At 47.2% G+C, this 23237-nt stretch overlaps 5 protein-coding genes and 1 long non-coding RNA gene across 21 annotated transcripts in view; 3 read left to right on the top strand and 3 right to left on the bottom strand.

Annotated features, from left to right (window-relative positions):
• Positions 1 to 39: 39 nt before the first annotated feature.
• Positions 40 to 1632, bottom strand: LOC121201012 (leukocyte cell-derived chemotaxin-2-like). Its single transcript, XM_041066604.1, has 4 exons — positions 1552 to 1632; positions 836 to 992; positions 383 to 534; positions 40 to 303 (listed from the first exon to the last, which is right to left on the bottom strand). The coding sequence occupies exons 1-4, from the start codon at positions 1574 to 1576 to the stop codon at positions 137 to 139; spliced, it is 501 nt and encodes a 166-aa protein (XP_040922538.1). The 5' UTR covers positions 1577 to 1632; the 3' UTR covers positions 40 to 136.
• On the top strand, positions 960 to 5406 carry LOC121201014. Its single transcript, XR_005896579.1, has 4 exons — positions 960 to 1088; positions 1211 to 1252; positions 4803 to 4987; positions 5270 to 5406. It is a non-coding gene; the product is annotated as an uncharacterized LOC121201014 (long non-coding RNA).
• Positions 1777 to 6255, bottom strand: bbs1 (Bardet-Biedl syndrome 1). Of its 2 annotated transcripts, none has more exons than XM_041066587.1 (7): positions 5978 to 6255; positions 5203 to 5625; positions 4773 to 4955; positions 4391 to 4522; positions 4050 to 4156; positions 3693 to 3813; positions 1777 to 3481 (listed from the first exon to the last, which is right to left on the bottom strand). In XM_041066587.1, exons 2-7 carry the CDS (start codon positions 5572 to 5574, stop codon positions 2651 to 2653), a joined length of 1746 nt encoding a protein of 581 aa, XP_040922521.1. In that variant the 5' UTR covers positions 5575 to 5625; positions 5978 to 6255; the 3' UTR covers positions 1777 to 2650. The 2 variants fall into 2 exon arrangements, with proteins under 2 accessions (XP_040922521.1, XP_040922520.1); XM_041066586.1 differs by having other exon boundaries at positions 5972 to 6254.
• LOC121201001 (kinesin-like protein KIF20B) lies at positions 5502 to 17358 on the top strand. 11 transcript variants are annotated; one of them, XM_041066579.1, is made up of 33 exons: positions 5512 to 5641; positions 6369 to 6537; positions 7325 to 7434; positions 7516 to 7608; positions 7914 to 8033; positions 8179 to 8317; positions 8602 to 8786; positions 8879 to 8921; positions 9002 to 9147; positions 9269 to 9341; positions 9473 to 9584; positions 9683 to 9754; positions 9871 to 10017; positions 10112 to 10274; positions 10458 to 10745; positions 11100 to 11203; positions 11499 to 11619; positions 11834 to 11951; positions 12101 to 12162; positions 12286 to 12405; positions 12748 to 12910; positions 13002 to 13190; positions 13317 to 13441; positions 13600 to 13773; positions 13927 to 14087; positions 14242 to 14408; positions 14679 to 14753; positions 14853 to 15091; positions 15299 to 15424; positions 15631 to 15693; positions 15799 to 15871; positions 16254 to 16390; positions 16671 to 17358. In XM_041066579.1, the coding sequence occupies exons 3-33, from the start codon at positions 7330 to 7332 to the stop codon at positions 16752 to 16754; spliced, it is 3987 nt and encodes a 1328-aa protein (XP_040922513.1). In that variant the 5' UTR covers positions 5512 to 5641; positions 6369 to 6537; positions 7325 to 7329; the 3' UTR covers positions 16755 to 17358. The 11 variants fall into 11 exon arrangements, with proteins under 11 accessions (XP_040922512.1, XP_040922514.1, XP_040922509.1 ...); XM_041066582.1 differs by having other exon boundaries at positions 6369 to 6602; positions 7328 to 7434; positions 7519 to 7608; XM_041066577.1 differs by having other exon boundaries at positions 6369 to 6602; positions 7328 to 7434.
• A 972-nt stretch (positions 17359 to 18330) lies between these two features.
• The window catches only part of slc16a12b (solute carrier family 16 member 12b), a 7761-nt gene continuing 2854 nt past the window's right edge, over positions 18331 to 23237 (bottom strand). Inside the window, exons 2-8 of one of the 4 annotated variants that reach the window (XM_041066590.1) lie at positions 22565 to 22668; positions 22052 to 22195; positions 21662 to 21952; positions 21150 to 21516; positions 20220 to 20479; positions 19223 to 19431; positions 18878 to 19183 (exon numbers count right to left, since the gene is read on the bottom strand). In XM_041066590.1, the coding sequence (XP_040922524.1) occupies positions 19169 to 19183; positions 19223 to 19431; positions 20220 to 20479; positions 21150 to 21516; positions 21662 to 21952; positions 22052 to 22195; positions 22565 to 22668 (1390 nt within the window). In that variant the 3' untranslated portion in view covers positions 18878 to 19168. Of the gene's footprint in view, positions 19184 to 19207; positions 19432 to 20219; positions 20480 to 21149; positions 21517 to 21661; positions 22196 to 22564; positions 22669 to 23237 lie in introns of those variants that run through there. The other 3 variants (XM_041066588.1, XM_041066591.1, XM_041066592.1) reach the window with 3 other exon arrangements.
• asah2 (N-acylsphingosine amidohydrolase 2) overlaps positions 22130 to 23237 on the top strand; it is a 24942-nt gene continuing 23834 nt past the window's right edge. Inside the window, exon 1 of one of the 2 annotated variants that reach the window (XM_041066584.1) lies at positions 22130 to 22257. The gene's annotated coding sequence lies outside the window, so the exon portion shown is untranslated. Of the gene's footprint in view, positions 22258 to 23018; positions 23151 to 23237 lie in introns of those variants that run through there. The other variant, XM_041066585.1, reaches the window with a different exon arrangement.

Raw genomic sequence — 23237 nt, 5'->3', positions numbered from 1 at the left:
CATGTCATGAACATGTGCAGGCTGAGGAAACAAGCGACAAACCTTTGTTCATTTTATTTGGAAGAAAACAGGACTCTGAATGTTCTGCTGGTTTACAGGCTACAAATAAAGGTTTCAGAAGTTATCGGTGAGTCGGTCAGAAGTACGGTGTGGGGTCAGTCTTGTCACACATCTGGACATGGATGTGTGATGTGATTCCCGGGTAAACGCTCTGCATCGGCAGCATGATGCCGATCCTCTCCCCCTTCCTCACGGATCCGGAGGTCCGGTCCGGCCTGACGTAGAACAGCTTAAAGCACAGACCTGCACAACAGACGCGCTGTCATTGACATGATCAGTGAGACAATGAAGAAACTCTCAGGACGGACTGTGATGGACCGACCTTCTCCTTCCAGGTTGATGCCGCTGTTTATGGCAGCCTTCTCAGGGTCGGTGTAGACGATGACTTTTCCGTGGAGAGTCACATCGAACGGAGCGTAGACGATCGAGTCGTCGCTGCACATGATGTCCAAACCTCTGTGGTCCCTGTTTCCCCTTCAACCAGCAGACATCCAGCTGTTAGCAGCTGCTTCACGGCCGCTCGCATGTTAACCTCAGTTTATCTGTTTGTTGTTTCTCTGAAACTCTCAGAGTCTAATGAGACTTTCTCTGGAAAACACTGATCACTGGTACAGTGTGTGTGTGTGTGTGTGTGTGTGTGTGTGTGTACACTGTTTGTGTTTCAGCTGTGATGTAGTTGATATATGTTGTGTATGTATGTTTTCAGGTTTGTGTCAAACTTCAGATACACAGGAGCCTACATTTCCCACAGTGCACCTGAACAGTGATGTGTTACCGTCTGGCTCCGTAGTGACCCTGTCCCCAGCTGTCTGACGTCCTCCGACTGTTCTCTGAGTTTCCACTGCAGAGCTGACCAAACTTCACAGCTGGAGACACACTATCACACATACACAACACAGCTGGAGACACACTATCACACATACACAACACAGCTGGAGACACACTATCACACATACACAACACAGCTGGAGACACACACATTTTCTAAGCTTCTGAGTTTTTATCGTGTGTCTTGCTGCTGTACAAAGGTAAGGTAAATACACTGAACAATTCATTTCATTTTCGTTATTTCTTTAAATCATAATTGAACTTAATCAACTGCAAAATGTTTAAATGGCTTCTGTTCACAGAGAGAGAGAGAGAGAGAGAGAGAGAGAGAGAGAGAGGCAGCAAACACCTGACACACCTGCAGGTAAATCTGAACACGTCTTTTTTCTTTCCACTTGTATAGAAATTTGTGTTCACAGGTCACAAACACGTGAACTGTTTTCTTTGTGCATCGTATGAATTTTAAACTTTATGGTTCTAAAGCAACTGAACAGTTAAAACTGCATCGATCGGCGACAGTGATCGATCAGTGAACAGGACTTTAGTGTCCAGGGTCATTAAATCTGATGTTCACACAGAGTGAAGGGGTCGATCAGGCCGCCATCAGAAATAATCAATAAGCATGATCAGAAACTAAAATCAGCAGCTGATTCAGTTTCTCACCAAACAAAATGACGACGCGTCTCATCTTCAGATCTGATCCGGATCCAGGTTCTGCTCACGCTGACGCTTCGCTCGGACTCCACACGTTTTAAAAACACAACTCAGAGTCCAGAGTTCATCAGGAAACAAACAACACACAAACAGTTTGTCTGTGTGTGTGTGTCAGGGCTGTTTACTGTTTCACAACTGTGAGGATTCAGTCCAGCTGGAGTCTGTTTGCTTCAGTATGGACAGGGTGAGGACATACAATCAGAGACGGACTCTGAGTCATGTTTCATTTCTTTTGTTTGTATTTGTTGACTCATGTCCCGTGTTCAGTGGAACATTTGTTTTCCTTCTTTTCAGTTCAAACAGCAGCTGTGTACCTGAACTCTGAACTCACAGGGCCAGGGGTCAGAGGTCAAAATGAAAACTCTGCCTCCGGGTTCATACGGTTTCCCCTTTATTTTGATTGATTTATTTGAAACATTATTTTTATTACACATCACACCTGTACAGGTGAAGCTTCTGTAGCAGCTGCTTCACACTCAGCTTTTCTTTAAAGGAAAATTTCCTGTAAAATAACGTGTTAACTTAAACAAACTATCACTGTTCTAAACAGCAGAACATCCTCAGGATCTGGAAACATCTACAAAGCTCTGACACAGTACAGGTAAAAAAACTGGAAAGTTTCTCTCTGAGGACAGAAAACACTCATCCGCCGCTCGTTTAGAGTTTCAGAAATGGATTTGTGATAAACCGGGATTTAAACCGTTTGTTTCTTTGCAACTTTAATTTCATATTTTTTCAAATATTGGAAACTTGAATTTTATATCTGAATTTATGTTTAAAATTCACTGGAAAGAAGAAGAGAGAAGGTATTTTATTTATTTAACATGTTCAACACCAACACAATCATTTCCATAGTAATCAAAGTATTTAAACTAAATACATTTTGTGATATTTAAATCATTCAGTCTCTTATAAAACTCGATCTTCTTTTCTTTGCTTCTGTGCACAGATCTCATAAAGTCACCTGAGCACGTTTTAAATTGAAGTGAGAGGTTAAAGTTTGTCTGAACACCCAGTCCCTGTGACGTGAAGCTGAGGCGTCATGTTGTCAGTTGAGTGTCAGTCCCTCGCTGACCGGCATGTTGATGTGGGCGGACAGCAGCGGGGAGCTCTTCCCCTCATGCAGGACGAACACCTTAATGATGTCGGAGATGCCCTTGTCGCTGGTACATTCCACGAAGGTCTCGACCGGGTAGATGAGTCCGGGCACCAGCAGGGGGATCCTCATGTACGGGTTCCTCATCCGGTACAGACTCTCGTCGTACAGGAAGCTGATGGCCAGGTTCATGACCGGCCGACAGGCCGCCGTATTCTGGATGTTCAGGGTCAGTTTGAAGGACGGACCCAGACCCTGGACCACGGCGTTCATCTTCAGCGGCTCGGTGAGGCTGGAGGACATCGGCGTCAGGCTGGACTCCAGGGCCTTGACGTAGGCTTTGGCGGTGGCCAGACGCAGGCGGCTCAGGTCCATCTGGAAGGCGCGGTGCATGGCGAGGCCGTTCTCCCGCTCCCTCAGTGTCTGGTCCACGTACAGCTTGGTCTTCTTGGGCACGTTGAGGCGGATGCTCTGGGACAGTGGGGGGCCGGGGGCGCTGTCCCTGTCTTCGAACACCGCTGTCCTTTTCAGGATCTTCACCATCAGGCCGCCTCCTTTGGTGGTCATGATCAGGGTCCCATCCTCACGCCCATACCGGCCGAAGCAGATGCCGGTGACCACGTCGGGCGTCTTGATGGTGCTCAACAGGTTCTTGTCCCGGTACAGCTGGACCTCACAGTTAGCCAGGCCCACCAGAACTGCCTGGAAGCCCCGGGTGGGGAGGTCCATGGCAGCCATAGTGGTGATGGGAGCAGGGAGGATGGTTCTCCACAGCTTCTTCCCCTGAAGACACAACAGACACAGACAGTTCAGCTTTTCCTGTCATTTCTCTTTCTCTGGAAGTTTGAGTTGAATTCTTTCTGTTATACATTTTGTCGTCTGTAGACTTGACAGATTTCAGGCTGGTTTTCTTTATCTTTTGTCCAGATGTCCACGCAGCTCTCTGGTTCTGGTTTATATGAATCTGATCATGTGATCCGACAGACACGTTTACCTTCTGCGTGAAGCCCTGCAGACTCTCGTCGGCACAGCCGACAACCACGTTCTTCCCGACTCTCACCAGACCCACCGGGTGAGACGACAGCTCGATGCAGTACTTTGGTTTGTCCGACTCCCTGAGGAGAAGCAACACAAACGTGTCAGCTCAGATCAACACCTTATTTCACGCTTCCACTTGAAATTCTGCTAATTTAAGTCATTTTTAAAATCAGCTCCATGAGATCAAATAAGGGTCAATAACATTTGGAGTGTGATGATGTTCAGGAATTATTTCAGAGCCTGTATCAGCCGTCGACTTCCTGTCCAATGACATCTAACAGGACAAGCAGCAGAGGGGAGCTGTGTGTTTCACCTGCGCAGGATGTAGATGTTTCCGTTGCGGCACGACACCGTGATGCGAAACTCCACATCGAACTGACCTGTCACATCCATCATGGTGGGAGGAGCCGGCAGCGACATCTTCACACGGAGACGTTTCATTTAAAAAATGCATTGTTTTATGTTTTAATGCTGAAGAAGATCTGAGGTGTAATTCAGGTCATTATATTCAGTATTTATTCTGATACATTTCTAAGATCAAAGACTCTGATCTGGTTTGACGTGGATAAATTGTCTTGTCCCACATGAAGGACCAGTTCAGACCAGTTGTGTGTTGTCCAGCCTGTCCCACAGAGCTGGGTGATGAGAGTTTACCTTGGAGAGGATGATGAAAGCTTCAGGGTCGAGGACATAGACGTCGCTGCTCTCTGTGCCGATCACCAAACAGCTGACACCGTCCTCATCGGCCGTGCTCTTTTTCAGAGTCCCGATGCAGGTGATCACGGTCTGAAACGACAAGAAGACAGAACGATTTATCACCTGTGACAACAAGACCAGCACCAGGGCTAACCTCCCCGGAATAACGTGTCCACAGTCCCGGCTCCGACGTCTCATGAGAACATGCTCCACAGTACACAAACTCTTAGAGCTACACAGGATTTCACACATGTTGCTGCGTTCTGGAGCGAGTCGCCTGAAAACAGAAACACCAAAATGAATCTGATGTAATGAGTGAATGATGTGATGCAAGGGTTACCTGCCGTCTGATTGGCTGCTGTTTGTGCAGCTGGACAAACTCGTCCATGTCGTTGGTCTCCAGAGAGAGAAACGTGAGCGAGCGGACGGACAGCGGGACGTCGGCCTTCTTCCTGATGCTCTCCAGCATCTCCTTCAGGGTCAGAGGGTCGATCTGACCCTCCCTCACCTGGTGCCACACGTCCTGACCAATCAGAGCACGACAACACGTCACAGGTACAGTGAGATCTGTTTACAGCACAGGTGAGCAGCTGCTGTTTGAACATTAATTAAAGGACCACACACACATAGTGCCTCATGCTGCTTTGTCCAATATGTATGAAAGATAATTAAAGATATTAATTTTTTCATATAAATATGAGACTTAATATTTAAAATGTTGATATGATGAACTGTTTATGCTGCTCTGTGTCACACACACACACACAGACCTGCTCCAGTGAGTTGACCTCCAGGCCAGGCAGGGTGAACTTGAAGTAAGGTCTCAGGTTCTTGTAGACGTAGACGCAGGGTCCAGAGGCCACGGCGACAGCGGGTATGCGCGGCTCATGCAGGTCCATGAAGAAAGCGACGAGGCCAGCAGGCAGGTCCAGCAGGGTGCTCTCGCTCATCAGCGCCGTGCCACGGTACACCTTCAGCTTCATACCGGTGGAACCCGAGCCCAGGTCCCCCACCACCAGCCGGTTCTCCCCGTCCCCGCTCAGGTCTGCCAGGTCCACGCAGGACGAAAAGGTGTACAGGCCTGCCACTGGGTCGTAGTGAGCGTCCAGCCACTTCCCTCCATCACCGCACAACTCAGACATGATGACAGCTCAGTGCAACTTTATTCACACAAGGGCATCTGACAGGAACACCTGCTCTGATGTACAGGTGAGTAAACACACACAGGTGAGCCACACAAATGTATTTTTCCGTTTAGAAATCTGTAATAATCAATAATAATCAGTAATAAATGACTATTTAGAGAATAAAATGTGTGTGATTGATTGGTGAATTATAAAGAATTATTAAAACACGATGTGACAGATCAAACTATTGATCAGTGAACAGAGAAACCATCTGCTTGATAATAATCAGTAATTAAAGCCCTGATGAGAGAGAAGAACAACGATGTTAATACTTTTCAACAGCAGTGCTGGTTATTGATTACTGATTATTAATAGTAAACTGCGTGAGCGCAGTAGCGATGATGTTACCCACCCTCACCGTTGTCATGGAAACGTACTGCGGCGTCTCCTTCTTTTTATCGTGAAGCAGCGCGAGGTCTTTTCGATACACACGACGGAGACGGTTTGATAGATCCAGACTTTATTCAGATAAAGTGTTAAAGCTGCAGGTCTCTGCAGTTTCTGAGCCGCTAATCCACCTGGAACACAAATCCGCTTCGGTCCTGATCGTCCTGTTACGGCTCTGTACTGCGACCGCTGTCCCCTTCTGATGACGTCACTCGTCTTCTCTTTTTTCTTTCTATTAACTTTTGAGGAATGCTAAAGGGATCTGTGTGTGTGTGTGTGTGTGTGTGTGTGTGTGTGTGTGTGTGTGTGTGTGTGTGTGTGTGTGTGTGCGCGTGCATGTGTGTGTGTTGTTTTCACTTAAGATCATCATCTACTGTGTCTTCATCCAAGCCAGACAGTCTCGCGAGATCATCGTGTGAGCGAGACCATCGTGTGAACGACAACTGTGACGTTTCCTTGTGCCTGCGTCTGATTGGTCCTCCGGTTCCAGTTTAAAAAGTAGCCCGCGGAGCAGCTAACGGAGAGCTAACGGTAGCGACTGTTTTTCGATGAATTTTGCTTTAAATACCGAGTCTGGTGGATAAGATACTTCCAAGGTGAGTCGTAATTTCATTTGAGTGTCACTTGAAGGCGTACAGCTGTGAAGTTTTGATCTTTTTAAGATATTAAAACAAAACAATCATTCGCGTAGCTTACGTGTATGATGTAAGCTAGTTGAGGCTAATGCTAATAACAAAGTCAACAGTAGTTTAAAGTGATCTTCGGCTCTCATTTACAGTTATTACTTACTTATTATATCGTCTGAATGATGTTTTTGTGCTGTAGCGACTTTACTGAGCCCTTTTACGGCAAACTAGCTTGAACATGTTTTGTTCTCGTACTGGTAGAAGTCACGCTGAGCTCCGTTAAGTCGATGCTTAAGACATTTTTAAAACCAGCGGTAAAATCGGCACAGATATATTCTCCATTAAAACACGGGGGTTGAAAGACGTGAGTCTTCATAATGGGTTTGTTTGTTCGTTCCATAGTTGGCTGCAGCTTGTTGGGCTGCTTTGTCGAGAAGGACTGTGATTTTTAAAACATTAAATGACAGTGAGTGGTCTGGTGAGGATGAGCTCCGTTGTCTGTCCACTACATGGTGGAGAGGGTGGTCAGGGTTACCTCCGCTTCAAAGGTCTCCAGTCTGCAGCCAGTGACCACAGTCAGTTTGAGTCTGTTGGTGTCCCTGGCTGCAGTGCTGCTCCTTCTGCAGAGAATGTTAACAGTATGGAAATACAGTATGAAAGTCTGATGTTGTACATGGTTTTGTGTTTGTTAGCAGAGATGATGGAGTCTTGTTTAGCCGGGAAACCGGAGAGAGTCGGGCCAGTGGAGGTGGACGACATAAGGAGAGATCTGCTGGATGAATTTGCTGCTCTACCTGCTCAGGTAAGTTTACCTGTCTGGAGCTGATCAGGAGGACATTTCTTATCTTGCTGGAGGTTGTGACTGACGTTATTCTTCCTTCAGCAGGACAGTCTTCAGTCGCAGTCAGAGAACCTGCAGGTCTACCTGAGGGTTCGACCGTTCACTGCAGCAGAGAGCGACAACGGAGAATCACAGGTAGCACTGACATTCACTCTGTGGGACTCATAATGATTTCAAATTGATGGCTGTTCTTGGAGCTGACCTTTATAGGTTCCCACAGCCCAAGGCGATCCTGAGCCAAACTTCAAGGACATTAAAGCTTGACTCTGCTGTTCCTCAGGTCTACAACAACCACCTAGCACTTTGCAGTCAGGTGTCTATTTTCTGAATGAGAATTCCTGAAAAGTGTCTTCATATTTGGAGTTTCTGTGCAGTGGTAGAAGCTACCAGGTTTCTTTGCTTATTATTGAACTGTCATCTGTCTGTGTTTTTTTCTGAAGGAGTGTGTGACCATCGAGGGACCGGACACTGTGGTCCTGAAGGCACCCAGGAACTGTCAATCAAACAGGCAGAATGAAAAGTCCCTCCCACAGACAGCACAGAGGTTTACCTTCACACAGGTAACTCTCACATCACCCGTGTATACTGTTGTTTACCCGTGTGTCCTTCCATTGTGGTTCGTCCACAGAGGATGTGTTCCACAGGTAGCAGTGTTATTACTGATGCCTTTAAAAACTGATTTTAATGTTGTTTCCTGTTGTTGAGGTGTTTGGTCCAGAGGCCAGCCAGAGGAAGGTGTTTGAGGGTTCAGTTCGTGGTTTGGTCCGAGATGTTCTGGAGGGTGGAAACTGTCTGGTGTTCACATACGGAGTCACCAACGCTGGAAAAACGTTCACATTCCTCGGTCAGAAACAACACTGTTTCAGAACATCTGTGATTAGTTGATTAATCAGTTAATTATTTGACAGAAGCTTAATTTGCTGCTTTTTTGGTTATGATTAATGTTTTTTAGTCTTCTTTTTTAAAAGAAAAAGCTCCAGATTTCTCTGATTCCACCTTCTCAGTTGTGAATAAAAACAGAAAATTCTCACCTTTAAGAAGCAGGAACCAGAAAATGTGAATGTTTGAATTTCTTTTTCATCCTACGTGAGTTTGAGACGGCCAGGTCTGACTGTCTGTCTCACTCAGGTCCAGATCATGACTCGGGTCTGCTGCCCAGGTCTCTGTCAGTCATCTTTAACAGTATAGAAGGTCGTCTGTACACTCGGACCGACCTGAAACCTCAGCGCTGCAGAGACTTCAGCAGACTGACTCCAGACCAGCAGGCAGCAGAGAGCAGCAGCAAGAAGAACCTGCTGAGGCTGCTGAAAGAGGTCAGACACACACAGAAAACACAAATAAAAAACATTTTCATACAGTGTGAGGACGTCACGTGGACTCGTGTGTGTCTCTGCTTCCTCTGCAGAGTGACAAAAGTTTGACGTCTGGAAGATCCCTGTTTCTTGAAGGTCGGTGAGTCTGACTTCAGATCTGCTGCTGAATGAGATTGAACCCACAGTGCTGAACTTGTGTGTGTGTGTGTGTTCAGGCTCGTCTCTCGGCACTGACAGCAGTCTGAACAGCATCTCTGAAGCTGACAGTTTCTGTCTGGATGTCGACTCAAACGTCCGTTTCTCTGTCTGGGTTTCGTTCTGTGAGATTTACAACGACAACATCCACGACCTGTTGGAACAGGTGACACACACACACACACACACACACACGTATATCTATAATTGTGAGAATCTTCATTGGTATAATTCTTCTGTAGTCAGTTATATATGTTACATTTGGCTGATTGATCTGTGATATTCAGGTTCCTATTGGAAACAACAAGAGGACAGTGTTACGTCTGTCTCAGGACGTCAAAGGAAACTCTTTCATCAAAGGTAACACTGTGTGTGTGTGACACTCTCCCGAGTGTCTGATTTTTTTGTGTAAATTTGTTAAAATTAACAGATGAAAGTGCGTGCGTGTGTGTGTGCGTGTGTGTGCGTGTGCGTGCGTGTTGGTGTTTCAGACCTGCGGTGGGTCCAGGTGAACAGCTCTGAGGAGGCCTACAGAGTGATGAAGATCGGGAAGAAGAATCAGAGTTTCTCCTCCACCAGACTGAACCAGCTGTCCAGCAGGAGGTCAGCTCTTAATTACACATCACAGTTTCCATAATCCTCCGTGTCAGACCTTTACCTCTGTGCTGTGCTGTGTGGGTCTGACTTGTTTGTCTCTGCAGCCACAGCATCTTCTCCATCAGGATCCTCAGAGTGGACGACGTAGGAGTTCCCAGAGTCCTCGGCATCAGCGAGTAAGGCTGACATTCCACATTTTGTTCCCGGGTTAAACTCGGCACGTTCTAACGTCAGCGTTGGGGGTAAATTTTACAGTCTGCAGTGAGTTTGTGTGTCGTTGTTGTGTGTTTAGGCTCGCCCTGTGTGATCTGGCCGGCTCAGAGCGATGTTCTCGGACTCACAACACCGGAGAGAGACTCAAGGAGGCGGGAAACATCAACAGCTCTCTGCTGACACTCGGGAAGTGCATCAATGCTATGAGACTCAACCAACATGCAAAGTACGACTACTGTGTGTGTGTGTGTGTGTGTGTGTGTGTGTGTGTTGTTAGCAGCACCACCAGGATAAAGGATAAGAGTGTTATCTCTCTGCAGGTTTCAGCATCATGTTCCCTTCAGGGAGTCCAAGCTCACCCACTTCCTACAGTTCTTCTTCTGTGGTGCCGGCCGGGTCTCCATGGTGGTCAACGTCAACCAGAATGCGTCCTGCTTCGACGAGACACTCAATGTCCTCAAGTTCTCGGCCCTCGCACAGAAGGTCTGTACACACTCAGACACACCAGAGTTTTGTCCTGTCAGTGCCCGGGTCGGTGTATGTGGCCTTCATCCTTCAAATGTCATCTGTTTTAGTTTTATTTTGTTTATTTGTAAATAAATGAATAAATAAGTTCGGAGGTTGTGTATGATTAATGAAGAGACGTTGACCTGGTGGTTCATCCAGGTGGTGGTGTTGAACTCGAGGCCGGTGGTCCTGGATGACGCCCCCCACAAGTCTGCCATGGAGCTGTCGATGATCATCGACGAGGCCGACCAGCGCAGAAAGGTGTCGGGGCGGGGCAGGAAGAGTTCACTGGTTGCCTGGGAGACAACCCTGGAGGATGTGTTGGAGGATGAAGATGGTGAAGAGTGGGAGGAGGAGGAGGAGAGTGTGATGGAGGGAACTGTGCTGGAGGCCGGAGGGGAGGAAGATGAGGGGCAGGAAGAGGACAGGACTATGGAGGAGGAGGAGGTAATGGTCTGTGTGTTGACTTCAGGTTTAAATTTAAACAGTGACTGTGGACGTTTGCACCGAACCATGGTTCAGTTTGACTGATGATAGATTCTCTCTGTGTGTTACAGGAGGCTTAGATATAGTTTTGGATTGTTTATTTTTTTCATTTGTTGATTGATGAAATTCAGGGTGATGTTACAGTAATACGTTAAAGTACAGTGACTGGTTTAAGTCGACCGCCTGTATTCCTGAAACTGGACCGTGACTGGTCATATTAATGTGTGAGAGTCACTGATGAGGAAGTGTGGAAATGTTCTTCAGTCTGAAGCAGCTGAAGAAATGTTGTGGTGTTGTGTTTTTGTGTGTCGGCAGTCGGACAGGGAGGCGGCTCTGCGTTTGGTTCTGGAGGCTCAGATCAGAGAAGAAGTCAGCGCTGAGTTCATGGAGCTTTTTAACAGGATGGAGAAGGACTACAGGTAACAGGCGTCATGACCAAAACATCATCAATACGTTCCTGCTCATTTTATTTAGTTCAGTTTTATTTATTTGTAACGAGGTTAAAACTCTCTGTTAATCTTCTGCAGATTAATTCTCTCCCTGTTTTTTATTGTAACTCTGTGAAAATGAGAATTTGTTTAACATTTTATTAAGAAAACAAAGAATCGATAATGAAAATAACTGTTCTAACGTCATACAGCTCATCTTAGTTTGGTAACTGTGACAGCAGACAGTGTGTGTGTGCGTGTGTGTGTCTGTGTGTCTGTGTGTCAGTGATCGGCTGGAGAAGGAGAGGGAGATCCTGGAGGAACGAGCTGAGAAACGAGTAGAGATCCTGAAAAACCTCGTCAGCAAGACGGTCGACCTGTCTGCTGTCAAAGCCGACAACAGCAAGGTGATTTAACAGCACGTGTGTGTGTGCTTGTGCACGTGTGTGTGTGCGTGTGCACGTGTGTGTCCACGTCAGTGTCTGTCAGCAGCAGCTACAGTTCAACCTTCATTGGTGTCGTTCTAGTTATTATATTATACTCAGTACAGACACTAAACAAACACAACCAGGGACTAACTACCAATGACTAGCAGCACTGATGATGCTGATTGGTTGTCAGGAGGAGCAGGTGGCTCTGCTGGAGGGAATCATCAGCTCAATGACCGAAGACCTGGAGAAGATCAGAGAGGACGCTCAGAGTGTTCACCGCTGTCTGACTGAACAAGCACACACTGCAGGTACACACACACACACACACACACACACACACACACACACACACACACACACACACACACACACACACACACAAACAAACCAACCTATTCTTGTTTTCTGATTGTTGCTGTTGATGTAACTTTGACCTTTGACCCCTGTCTGTCTGCAGAGCTGGAAGCGCTGCGATTGGAGAAGCAGCAGTCACATGACAAACTGCAGGCAGCCAAGGAGGTACTGTAAACTCGCTGTCTCCTTCTGTGCCACCTTTTGTCTCGGTAAACGTGGTGTAACATCACGCTCTGATTGGACAGCTGCGTGTGACCTCACCTGACGCCGTGCTTTGTTGTTTTCCAGAGTTTGGAGCAGCAGCAGCAGAAGTTATCTGAGCTGATGGAGATCTGTCAGCAGAAAGACGACATCATCCACAAACTCCAGGCGGCCATGGACAGCACCGTGGAGGACGCCACCAGAGACGTGAGCGTGCACTTCCATGGGATTAGAGCTGCAGCCACGAGTCTATTAATTAGTCGATTGACAGAAAGTCAATCGACTAATTAATAGACTTCTCTGATTGTTGATTAATTTGGAGACATAAACTTTGAGGTGTTCTTCACTGTTTCCTGACATTTTACTGAGCACACAGTCAAACAACAGTATAATCAGTTAATTAACAAAATAAATAATTGTTTGTTGCAGCCTTATGGATTATTTTCCAGGTCCTCGGTCAGTTTTTCAGTGATTTAAAAAAAATTGTCTATATAAAAAATCCTCATCACAGTCGCTCTGATAACTGTTAATGCTCCTTGTGTGTCGCAGAGAGCTCTGGTGGAGTCGATCCGGTTGGAGCTGCTGGAGCTTCAACAGACCTGCTGCTGTCTGAGGAGGACGGGGGGAGAGGAGGAGGAGAAGGAGGAGAGCAGGAAACGGCAGCGTGAGGATCTGAATGATGAGGAGAGAGGAGGACCAGCAAAGAAAAGAGGTGGGCGAATGAGGAGGAGGAGATGGAAGGATGGATGTTTGTTTTCCAGAGTCTTAATTCCTTTTTTTTTTTAAATCTTCCTTCTCCTCAGTGGTTCTGGAGGAGGAGATCTGGAGGCTCCAGGAGGAAAATGACAAGAAGGAGGAAACCATCCTCCAGCTGAGAGAGAGGGAGGAGAGGAGGAGGGGGCTGGAAGAGGAGCTGAGGAGACGAGAGGAGGAGGTGGAGCAGCTGAAGAAGGAGCAGGTCTTGCTGGAGCAGCAGGTGCAGAAGCTGACAGGTAGGAGCTGAACCTTCACACAGATTTAGTCTTAGGCCAAAAGTATGTGGACACCATTACAGAAACCACATTACAGTGTGTGTGGAAGGGGCATTTCATATACTTTTGCCCCCCCCCACCCCACAGATCTGGACGAGTGTTCAAACTGTGAGTCTCTGTCTTCGTCTCTGGAGTCGGAGCAGAGGGAAACATCCAGACTGATGAAGGAGAACAAAGCTCTGGTGAACGGCATCTTCCAGCTGCAGACAGAGGTACAGACAGCTCCTGCTGCTCCGCGGCCTCCAACTGTAGTTAAAGTACTAGTTTTACTTCTGCTACTGTTACTACTGTTTACACTCCCTCAGTCTGTACTGTCCACTGGGGACAATGGACGTCTGTCCAGAGCTTGACCTTTTACATAACTTTCCAGGTAACCAGTCTCCAGAAGCAGCTCAAAGAGAAGACTGACGTGTCTGACAGCCTATCAGAGCAACTTAACACCACAGAGACCCGCCTCCAGGACCTGCAGAGCCAATCAGAGGAGAAGACAAAAACCATCAATAGTCTGACGGAGGAAGTGGAGAATCTGAGACAGGAAGTCAAGGTTCTTTCTCTCTTTGACTTATTAACTGGGCTTGTGGGGGATTGGTCAGTTGTTTTTATTACTAATCAGGTTGATTGATCATTTATTGGTTGGTTTGTATGAGCTGAGTCTGAACATGTTTAAAGAATGAACTTTAATGTTTGATTGTTGCAGGAGGAGGCCAGGCAGAGCGGCGGCAGCAGTGTTTTCCACGCTGCCATGGAGCAGCTGAGGAAGGAGAGTCAGGCTGCGTTGCAGAGATCAGCTCAGAAATCACAACTGATCCAAGATCTGCAGAGAGAAGTGAGTCGGCTGGAGGAAACTCTGACACACAGGTACACAATCCATCAGTCTGATCAGTTATCAATGCTGTTATCAATCAGGGTTTAGTGATTGATATATAATATTGATGTTATGGATTGTGATATAACAACCGATTAACTCTATCAACCTACTCGCCTTCTCTCCTTATCTCCTTTCCTCCTGCAGTAAGAACAGATGTGTTGAGCTGACAGAGGAGTTATCCAATCAGAAAGCAGAATTCACCCACCTGAGGGCGGGGCTTGAGTCAGAGAGTGGAGCTCTGCGAGGGAGACTGGAGGAGATGGAGAGATCAGAGGAGGAGAGGAGGAGAGACCAGGAGAGAGAGAGACAAGGTGAGGAGAAGAAGGGATCGCACAGGAAAGGATTTAAAAACCCACCCAGACTGTGGAAAGGAAGCCATGACAGGATGTGTTTAAAGCAGACGCGTCTGTAAAATCATATCAGGTTTATCAGTGTTTATCTCCATCAGCCGCTCAGCTCATGTTCACACAGCAGGAGAGGAAGGAAGCCAGACTTCACTCATGTTTTCAGGAAGTTTGGTTCTCTCTGTATTTGTTCACACTTTACTTGTGTTCAGTAATCTCTGAATGTTGATGTGACAGAGCTGCATCAGGTCCTGGCAGAGAAGGAGAAACGTTTAGAGGAAGCTCACAGACAGACGGAGACTCTGAAGCAAGGTAACATCAGCATCAGACTCGGACACAGTGGACGACATCTTCCTGATGATCTGATCAGTCGTTTAGATCAATATGGACTCTGATGATGTTTCCTCTCAGAGCTGCAGCGTCTGAACGAGGAGCTGCAGAGGGAGGAGGAGAAGGAGAACAGAGCGGTGACGGAGGAGAGGAAGGTGTCGGTGGTGGAGGAGCTGAAGGAGGAACTCCAGAAACTCCAGGAGAGGAGGGGGAGACAACAAAAGGAGGGGGGAGGGGGGAGGAGCCGAGAGTTCGAGGCAGTGAAGAGAGAGGTGGAGAGACTGCAGAGACTGAAGGAGGAGAGAGAGATCAACACACAGGTCAGTTTATCTCAACAACAACAACAACAAGAAGATACAGAAGAAACCAGCAAAGCCCTGCAGGAGACCACTCTGTTGGTTCTCAAGCTTATTGACCTCGTGTGTGTGTGTGTGTGTGTGTGTGTGTGTGTGTGTGTGTGTGTGTGTGTGTGTGTGTGTGTGTGTGTGTGTGTGTGTGTGTGTGTGTGTGTGTGTGTGTGTGTGTAGAGGCGTGGTGGGCGTGTCCTTCCTCCTGAGCAGGACATTTGTGTATCTCCTCTGAGGTCCAACATGGCCGACAGGAAGAAAACCCCCAAAACCTCCGGGAGGAAGAGGAAGAGCTGCGAAGTGGAGGTGTGTGTGTCTCTGTGTGTGTGTGTCTGTGTGTGTCTGGAGAAAAGTGCCACCATGCCACTGTCCTTTTCTACTTCCTGTTCTTCTGAAAATGTGTGTGTGTGCGTGCGTGCGTGCGTGCGTGTGTCTGTGTGTGCGTGCGTGCGTCTGTGTGTGTGTGCGTGCGTGTACGTGCATGCGTGTGTGTGTGTGTGTGTGTGTTTCAGGGTCTGGTGTTCAGTGAGAATAAGAGAAACAAAGTGAGAGGAAACACTCGAACCAACAAACAGGTGAGGAAGTGAAGCTTCATGAAGATAAACAGAGACCTGCTGTAAACAGTGATTAAACATCAGACTCTGTCTCCTTCTGTCCTCCTGTCTTCTTCTGTGGTGAAGGAGAAGGCGGACGGGACTCTACAGAAGATCGGAGAGTTGATCCACAGCTCGCCCTCCATCCTGGGCAGCAAAGGTCAGTGAGAGTGGTTTCCTGAGAACCAGCTGGTTTGTGTGCAGCGGCAGGAAGTGACTGTCGTGTTTCAACCATCAGACTCTGAGTTACCATCCAGCTGTTTTCAAAACTGGACTAAGTCTTTGTAGATCATAATCTTTATTTAAATGGCATTCGATGACAATATGTTCAACCTGTAACAGGTTCTACAGAAGTGAAGAGAAACAGGTTTACACTAACAGAGGCTCCACCCCTGATTTGTCTGTAGCGACAGTCCATTAACTGTTGTGGTTGTTTGTACTGACATCAAACAGCAGAGGCCGCTGCAGATCTGTGTTGTGGGTCTTTAACCCTGAACTTGAATCAATAGATCAGCTTTTAGTTCATCATCTTCTCTTTGTAGCTAAAACCATCATGGGCCTGGTCAGTGGACACTCAGTGGAGAAGGAGGCAGTTACCACGGCAACCAAACCCAGACGAGGACGGAGGAAACTCTATAAGACGGACACCTCGTCGCAGCTGCTCGACTCTCCACACACGGTGAGACAGGCGGCCATTTTTAAATCGCACCATACGGTGACAATTACATCACTGGCCTCATCGCCCTGAAACAGCTCAGCCAACCACAGTAAAGCAGCTGTTCCAGGAAACGATGACTCCTCCAGCGGCTGGAGCGGGTCCAGGTCCGGGTCCAGGTCCAGGTCCAGGTCCTGGTCCTGCTCACCGTCACTGTCACTGTCACCATCACCATCACCATCACCGCAGACATTTACGAACAACAGGAGAAGCCAGTTTGTCTTATGTTTGTTTGTGTGTGCAGACGACTGGAGGAGCAGAGGAGGAGAAGGAGAGCGATCACCTCATCATTAAGAGACAGCTGCGCTCTAAAACCTGCAGGAAGTGACCTCATCATCCTGTGACAACACTATGCTGTAAGAGACGTCTTTTCAAACCTCAGGAGAGTAAAATCTCAAACTTCTTTCTTCAGTGAGTCTGAAGAAGAAGTTCCTTTTTTAAATAAGTGTACAGTTTACGTTTGGTCTGATGGTTTTAGTTTTTTAGTTTGTGATTTCAGGACCTTTTTTGTTGCCGGGGTCAATAAAGCAGTGAGAGAAAGATGAATCTTTTTCATGTTATAAAAAAATAAAAACGATTCCCCGCCTCCTCCTGTTTCAGTTTACTGCTACGGTGGCTGAGAGGGACCAAACACATTCTGCACATACAGAAAACAGGGATGAAAAAAGAAAGAAGGAAACAGCATTAAACTTAATAATTAATATACACGTATTTATACTGTCTCGCCTGTTCACTTAAAGCAAATTAGTGGATGATGTGAAAATCCAGCCTCTGTTTGAATCTGCTGCACATGATGCAGTGCAAACTGGGAACCAGTAAAACTCCACAGTCTTAGTAATGATCATGTCCGTCACTGTACGGAGATTTGTTGACAGATGATAAGAAAAATCTAGAATAGCACCAGATGTAAACTTCAAAACCCAAACTTTATTTACAAGAAATATTTAAAGAACAGATCATTTATCTCCTCGCCTCGCCTCCTCAGCCTGGAGAGAATAACATCAGAATTATACTTTATGCAGTGGAGGACATAAAACAAACAGGAGACAAGTTCCTTTAATTAATCCACTTTAATAATCAAAACAATGTCCATGTTTTTTTGTCAGACAACACGGGGACATTTTCTTTTCTGTGAATGTTCTAATGTAGAACAGACAAACTTCTCCCTGTGTCGCTGCTCCTCAGCTCAGGCTAAATGCTTTAATGTCAGTGACATTTCTCTTCAAACAGCCAACATGTTAATTCACTCGTGGTCGTGGCAGCTGGACACAGTTTAACTGAATGTGGTGATGATTGAACAGATTTCCCTCCATCTGCAGAAAGTTTCCCTTCATCTCCAGTTTTATTTAAGTTCCACCTGACAAATGTTTTTTTTGCTGTTAATCAATACCTGAGGAGCTTCAGCAGAAAGGTCAAACTCATCTGTGAACTCACACTTTGGTACGAAGAGTTCAGCTTCCTGCAGCAGCAAAATCACCACAATCAAGTTCTGATCGACTCGTTAATAAAGTCACTGAGCGATCAATGATGCCTGAGAGCAGCAGCTTCTCCTCCAAATACCATTCAAGCTAAAAAACAACATAACACATGTGATTGGCTTCCTTCCTTTTTTTTTGTTTCTGACACTGAACATGTAAAATCAGCGGTGTTCAGGGTTACATCATCGATTAGAAAATAATTTTTAAAGTTTACAAATCAATTGTCTACAAAAAAATCTACACATTGAATAAATGAAATGTACTAATGTACAAAATGTATTGTGTTAAATCAAAATGAAAAACACAGAAGAAATAAAGTGAAATGCAGTACACATCCTTATGTGTATCTTTATGTTTGCGTTTCCTGTTGATGTTAAATGACATTCAGTTTTAGGGGTGTGCTGCCCTCTGCTGGACAACACAAACATCAAACACCTCTCTGTTCCTGTGATGTGATTTGAGTTACAATGAACAACAGCTGATTCACTTCTTAAAGACAAAAGGCAAAACAAACGTGATTCAGTCCTGTGGTGAATCCTCCTGCATCAAGGTCAAAACCTTCAGCTTATGTTCAAACTGTTTGAGCAGTAGCTTGAACTGTTGGCTCTGCTGTTCAGTCTGCAGTGTGTCTGTTATTCACCTGTCACACAGCAACAGACAAACCTTTAATGATGGGTTTGTGGCCCTGTAGGAAACTACATGCATGGCTCGCTCACATGTTACAGGCTCTATAACAAGAGTCTCAGGTTGTGATATTAAATCAGCCTTTTCATGTGCAGACTTCTGTGTGACTCTGTACAGCTGATGTTCATTCACTTTGACCGTGGGGTCAAAGTTCAAAGTGTTTCAGCTCTGAGATGACGGAGACCGCAGCAGATTTAAGTTCAGAAAACTTTTTTTTTCCTGTCACAGAGCGTGAGCAGCTGCCTGTTAGCTTAGCTGCTTCAGCTTCCACTCTTCCTTCTCTTTATAATCCTGTTCATCCGAGAGGTTTGTCCAGGTGTCCGTCAGTCATGTGACCGCTTTAATGAGGAGCCAAAAACGATGCGAGGCGCTTTAACCAGACAGGAAGTCTGAGTTTCATGTTTCTCTCCTGTTGCTACAAAATAAAACGTGAAGTTTTGCCACTGTGTTTTTGCTTCTTGTGTTGGAAACCTTAAACTAGCTTTCCTCTGATTGACACCTGGCTCGTCCAATCACAGCCTTTGTCACTGCCTCCCGTTGTATTTAGCCATGATGAAGCTGACTGTCATTTCCTCTGAGCCTATGAGGCAACGGCCTCATAGGCTCAGAGCCTATGAGCCTATGAGGCAACGGCCTGATGGACCGCCTCCTTGTTGAAGGCGATGAAGCAGTCTGATTGGTCGGATGGGCCGAGGGGGCGGGCCTCATGCTTGGTGGCCAGGTGGCGGCGGCAGCACTGGCGAATCCCTGCAACGGTGGAGAGGACGAGGGCGCTCGCTAGCAGGGCAGTGCCGCTGAGGAAGAAGGTGGCCATGTAACTTCCTGTGACATCAACCAGCCAACCTGCAGACCAGAGAAGAAGAGATCAGGCGGGACAGCAAGACAACCTGAAAACGATTTCACTGTTGTCAGGTGATCGATCCCTAAAAACCCCTGAACCCGACTGCACCTGTCTGAGTTAAAGCACAGAGGAGGAACATTTAGGGAGAAAACCTCCAGGTTGTTGTTCTGCTGCAGATAAATCAGTGTTTGTGGTGTGACTCGGACATTTTAGATACCGGCTCTGCCCTTTGCTCTCCTGTCCGATGTCCCGCTAACGTGTCGCTAACACTCATTGACCAATGAGCCGAACAGGAAGACGTTATCTTCTGCTGAGGCCTCAGACTCACACATGCTGCTGGGAATGTTAGGTCACTCTGAGTCCATCAAAGCACGTTATAAAAAACGTATGTTTCCATATTGACTTTATGCTGCATTACGTTTTTCTCACAGTTGTAGTTAATGTTTTAGACATTTCTGTGACTGTACTTGAAACCGTCGTTTAACTCCTGATTAACCGAACCACTTTGCTTTGTCTCTGGATTTTTTGAGCAGCTCTGAGACGAGGGCGGAACAGTTGGTCTGAGAAGTTGAACCAGCTTCATCTGCCTTTGCACTGAGACCGAGACCCGACAGAAACAGCCACAGCTGATCTACACAGCAGATGAATATTTCCGACTGCTGCTCCTACATACCGAACCTCAGAGTCCCTGAACACTGAACTGGCCGGTTGTGCCTTCGGTCATGAATGTGCTGATGTCCAGGTTTTTCTCTTGGCCATGATGCCATGTAGGCGTGGTTCTTTCCCTCACCTCCGATGGGTGGGCTGACGAGGTAAGGGATAGCGTGGAGGAAGTAGACGACGCCCAGCGCCGAGGACAGGCAAGAAGCTCCCACCACGTCCGATGTCACCACAGGGATCAGAGCGACGTAGGCGCCATCAAAGTATCCGTAGAGGACGGCGAAGGGCACGAGGAGCGGGAAGGAGCAAAGCAACGGCACGAAGAGGCAGCAGAGGCCCTCCATCCCCACGGAGAAGATGTAACACGCCAGACGGTACGGCTTCAAACACCTGAGGCAGAGAAAAACATGTATATTTCAAACAGTGGCGAGAAACTACTGCGCCTGAGAACCACAGGAAGCAGGCAGCGAAGAGATTCCACCACCATCGTGTGACTAATGATCCAAACACAGAGGGTTTTTATTCCAGTCACTGCCACTGTGTACAACCAGAACTGTCTGACTGAGGCAGGACAGAGAGCTGTTGTGTAATTGGGAACCAACTGACCCTTGAAGATTTGAGGTCCTGGTTAAGATGTAGTTTATCTTGTTTTATTGATTTAATTTGACCTCCATCTTGTTTTCCCTGCTTCAGGTTTTCCTCTCTGCTGCAGCTTTTATCTCACCTGCTTCTGTCAGCAGGTTGGATTAGTGATGTCAGAGTTCAGGTCAGGGTCAGTGGGTTCTCCTCAGCTGTGTTTGGTAAGTCTGCAGAACGTGTGAGAAAGACCTTGGCAGGTTCACAGATTACAGATCAGCCAGAACACAAATGATCTACAACGTGACCACATGTTCCCATGATTCCTTTAGGCGCAGTCTCAGCTGACACTTTAGCTGCTGAATCTAATATTATCATCTAACAACAAAGTATCAGTGAAACCTAACCCACAGTGATGCTCCTCAGAGGATAAACCCCTACGACGTTTCATAACGGTAACCAGCTCAGACTTCCTGTCCTGTACCTGCGGTCCGTCAGCCAGCCGAAGGTCACGTTCCCCATAATGTCGATGACTCCCAGGATGGACATGAGGAAGGCAGCGTGCTGGTGACTGACGCCAGAGCTCAGAGCGTAGGGCACCAGGTAGACGAAGGGCAGGCTGCAGCCGCTGGCCAAGAACAGGAAGGACACAGCCAAGCCCAGGAAGTCCGGCAGCAGCAGGAAACGGTACTCCTTACTGGACAGGAAGCAGGAGCCAAAGCACCGCCTCTTCTTCACCTGAGGGGCGGGGTTTGAAGGTGACGACGCCAACAGACCTGACGACAAAAGCCTGTCTTCAGATTCTTTGGAGAGTTTTACTGCGAGTTCAGCGTCCTGCGATGAGACATTACCTGTATCAGGAGACAGACAGGTGGTGACGACAAACCAGAGCCTTTTTATTTGGGAAGTTTCTGCCTTCTGATCATTTTTGTCAAAGAAAGAAATGTCCTCACAGAGTCCACAAACAGTGTGTACATGTATATCGCTGCTCCTCACCACATCTCTCCTCCCCCGTTGACTCCCCTTCCGCTTCCTCCTCATCCTCCCGCAGCGGGATTGGTCGCAGCAGTGCCCCGCAGACACAGAGGTTAGCGACAAAGGCACTGAGGACGAGCATCGCCCCCCTCCACGAGTACAGCTCGATTAACAGCTGCACGGCCGGAGCCAACACGAAGGTCCCGATCCCGCTGCCTGACATGGCGATACCGTACGCCAGCGCCTTCCTCTGCTGGAAATAACAGCCCACCATGGCGATGGCTGGGGTGTAACAGAGAGCGAAACCCAGACCTGGAGAAAGAGGGCATTTAGATAAGTGACATTTGAACATTTGACATTTTGAAATGTGAGGACATTTGTGGAAAATAAGGACATTTTGTGCAAGGTGACCTGTGAGGACTCCCATGGTGACGTAGAGGAGCTCCAGGCTGGTGGTGAAAGAGCTGAGGAGGAGGCCGCAGGACGAGAGGAGTCCACCGAACATCACCGCCACCCGGCAGGACCATCGGTTCCCAACCAGACTGCCAACAGGAGCTGAACACGCAGAAACACACACACAGATGCAACATTCAGATTCTCTCCATGTCCTGCTGCTGGTATTACACAGTTACTCCTACAGCTACCTCTGCTACTACCATCAACACTGGTCCCTGTACTGTTACTCTGACCAGTACTACTGTCTGTAGTACTGGTCCCTGTAGTGTTACTCCTGTCTGTAGTACTGGTCCCAGTCTGGGGGTGTGCTGGTCCCTGTACTGTTACTCCTGTCTGTAGTACTGGTCCCTGTAGTGTTACTCCTGTCTGTAGTACTGGTCCCAGTCTGGGGGTGTACTGGTCCCTGTAGTGTTACTCCTGTCTGTAGTACTGGTCCCAGTCTGGGGGCTGTCTGGCTGCAGTACTGACCACAGAGCATGGTGGTGCAGTCCACCAGGCTGTGGATCCAGGCTGTAGCAGAGTAGTCAGCTTCAAAATGAGCCTGAAACTCCACAAAGAAGATGGAGATGCACCTGCAGACACACACAGATTGTTGTTATTGATCAGTGATTGGTAAAACAGAATCCCCTATCAGCGCTGAGATAACGTCAGATTACACAGCAGCAGTTGGGAGGACGGTGAGGTGTGTTACGTAACGTGTAACAGTGACATGCACTGACAGGCCGGTTTCAGCTGATTCTCGTTCTGGACTTCAGAGTCAGTGACAGTCTCCTGTTATGTAACTGGTCTGAGTGGGAAAACTGGGACCACAGTCCACCTGCTGGTTTCACAGTCTCTTTGTTCCTCATTTGTTGTAAAGTTCTGTTTTATCGCTTCATTTTTCTGTGTGTGATTCATAGAAAAGTGCAGGCAGATCAAACCGGGCTCATCTGTAATAATTATGGTTTGAATTCTTTCAGCAGGAACCATGTGAGAGCCGTGTCCTCTTTAACTTCTTTAAGAAGAAACTGGTTGTTCACATCATTCTCCTCAGAGCTCAGAGCTGCACCTGCAGGTACCTGCTGTTCTCAGACACACTCAGACTCGCATCCCTCGTTTCCTTCTGCTGGGTATTTGTTGACTTAACGAGGAGCTCGTTAGC

Source organism: Toxotes jaculatrix, chromosome 21, assembly GCF_017976425.1.
Source record: "Toxotes jaculatrix isolate fToxJac2 chromosome 21, fToxJac2.pri, whole genome shotgun sequence".
NCBI lineage: Eukaryota > Metazoa > Chordata > Actinopteri > Toxotidae > Toxotes > Toxotes jaculatrix.
Note: the sequence above shows the minus strand (reverse complement) of the source record. Positions and strands in the feature narration are given on the sequence as shown.

What these genes read in the sequence shown, in the direction of transcription:
- LOC121201012 (XM_041066604.1), bottom strand. Translation starts at nt 1,576, where the DNA reads ATGAGACGCGTCGTCATTTTGTTTG. An exon ending in ACGCGTCGTCATTTTGTTTG is followed by an intron (nt 993 to 1,551) that starts GTGAGAAACTGA and finishes GTGTGTCTCCAG; the next exon opens with CTGTGTTGTGTATGTGTGAT. An exon ending in GGTCACTACGGAGCCAGACG is followed by an intron (nt 535 to 835) that starts GTAACACATCAC and finishes TGCTGGTTGAAG; the next exon opens with GGGAAACAGGGACCACAGAG.
- bbs1 (XM_041066587.1), bottom strand. Translation starts at nt 5,574, where the DNA reads ATGTCTGAGTTGTGCGGTGATGGAGGGAAGTGGCTGGACGCTCACTAC. An exon ending in AGGTCAACTCACTGGAGCAG is followed by an intron (nt 4,956 to 5,202) that starts GTCTGTGTGTGT and finishes CTGATTGGTCAG; the next exon opens with GACGTGTGGCACCAGGTGAG. An exon ending in CTTTCATCATCCTCTCCAAG is followed by an intron (nt 4,157 to 4,390) that starts GTAAACTCTCAT and finishes CTCCGTGTGAAG; the next exon opens with ATGTCGCTGCCGGCTCCTCC.
- LOC121201001 (XM_041066572.1), top strand. Translation starts at nt 7,093, where the DNA reads ATGACAGTGAGTGGTCTGGTGAGGATGAGCTCCGTTGTCTGTCCACTA. An exon ending in AAGATCCCTGTTTCTTGAAG is followed by an intron (nt 8,922 to 9,001) that starts GTCGGTGAGTCT and finishes GTGTGTGTTCAG; the next exon opens with GCTCGTCTCTCGGCACTGAC. An exon ending in TGCTCGACTCTCCACACACG is followed by an intron (nt 16,391 to 16,670) that starts GTGAGACAGGCG and finishes TTGTGTGTGCAG; the next exon opens with ACGACTGGAGGAGCAGAGGA.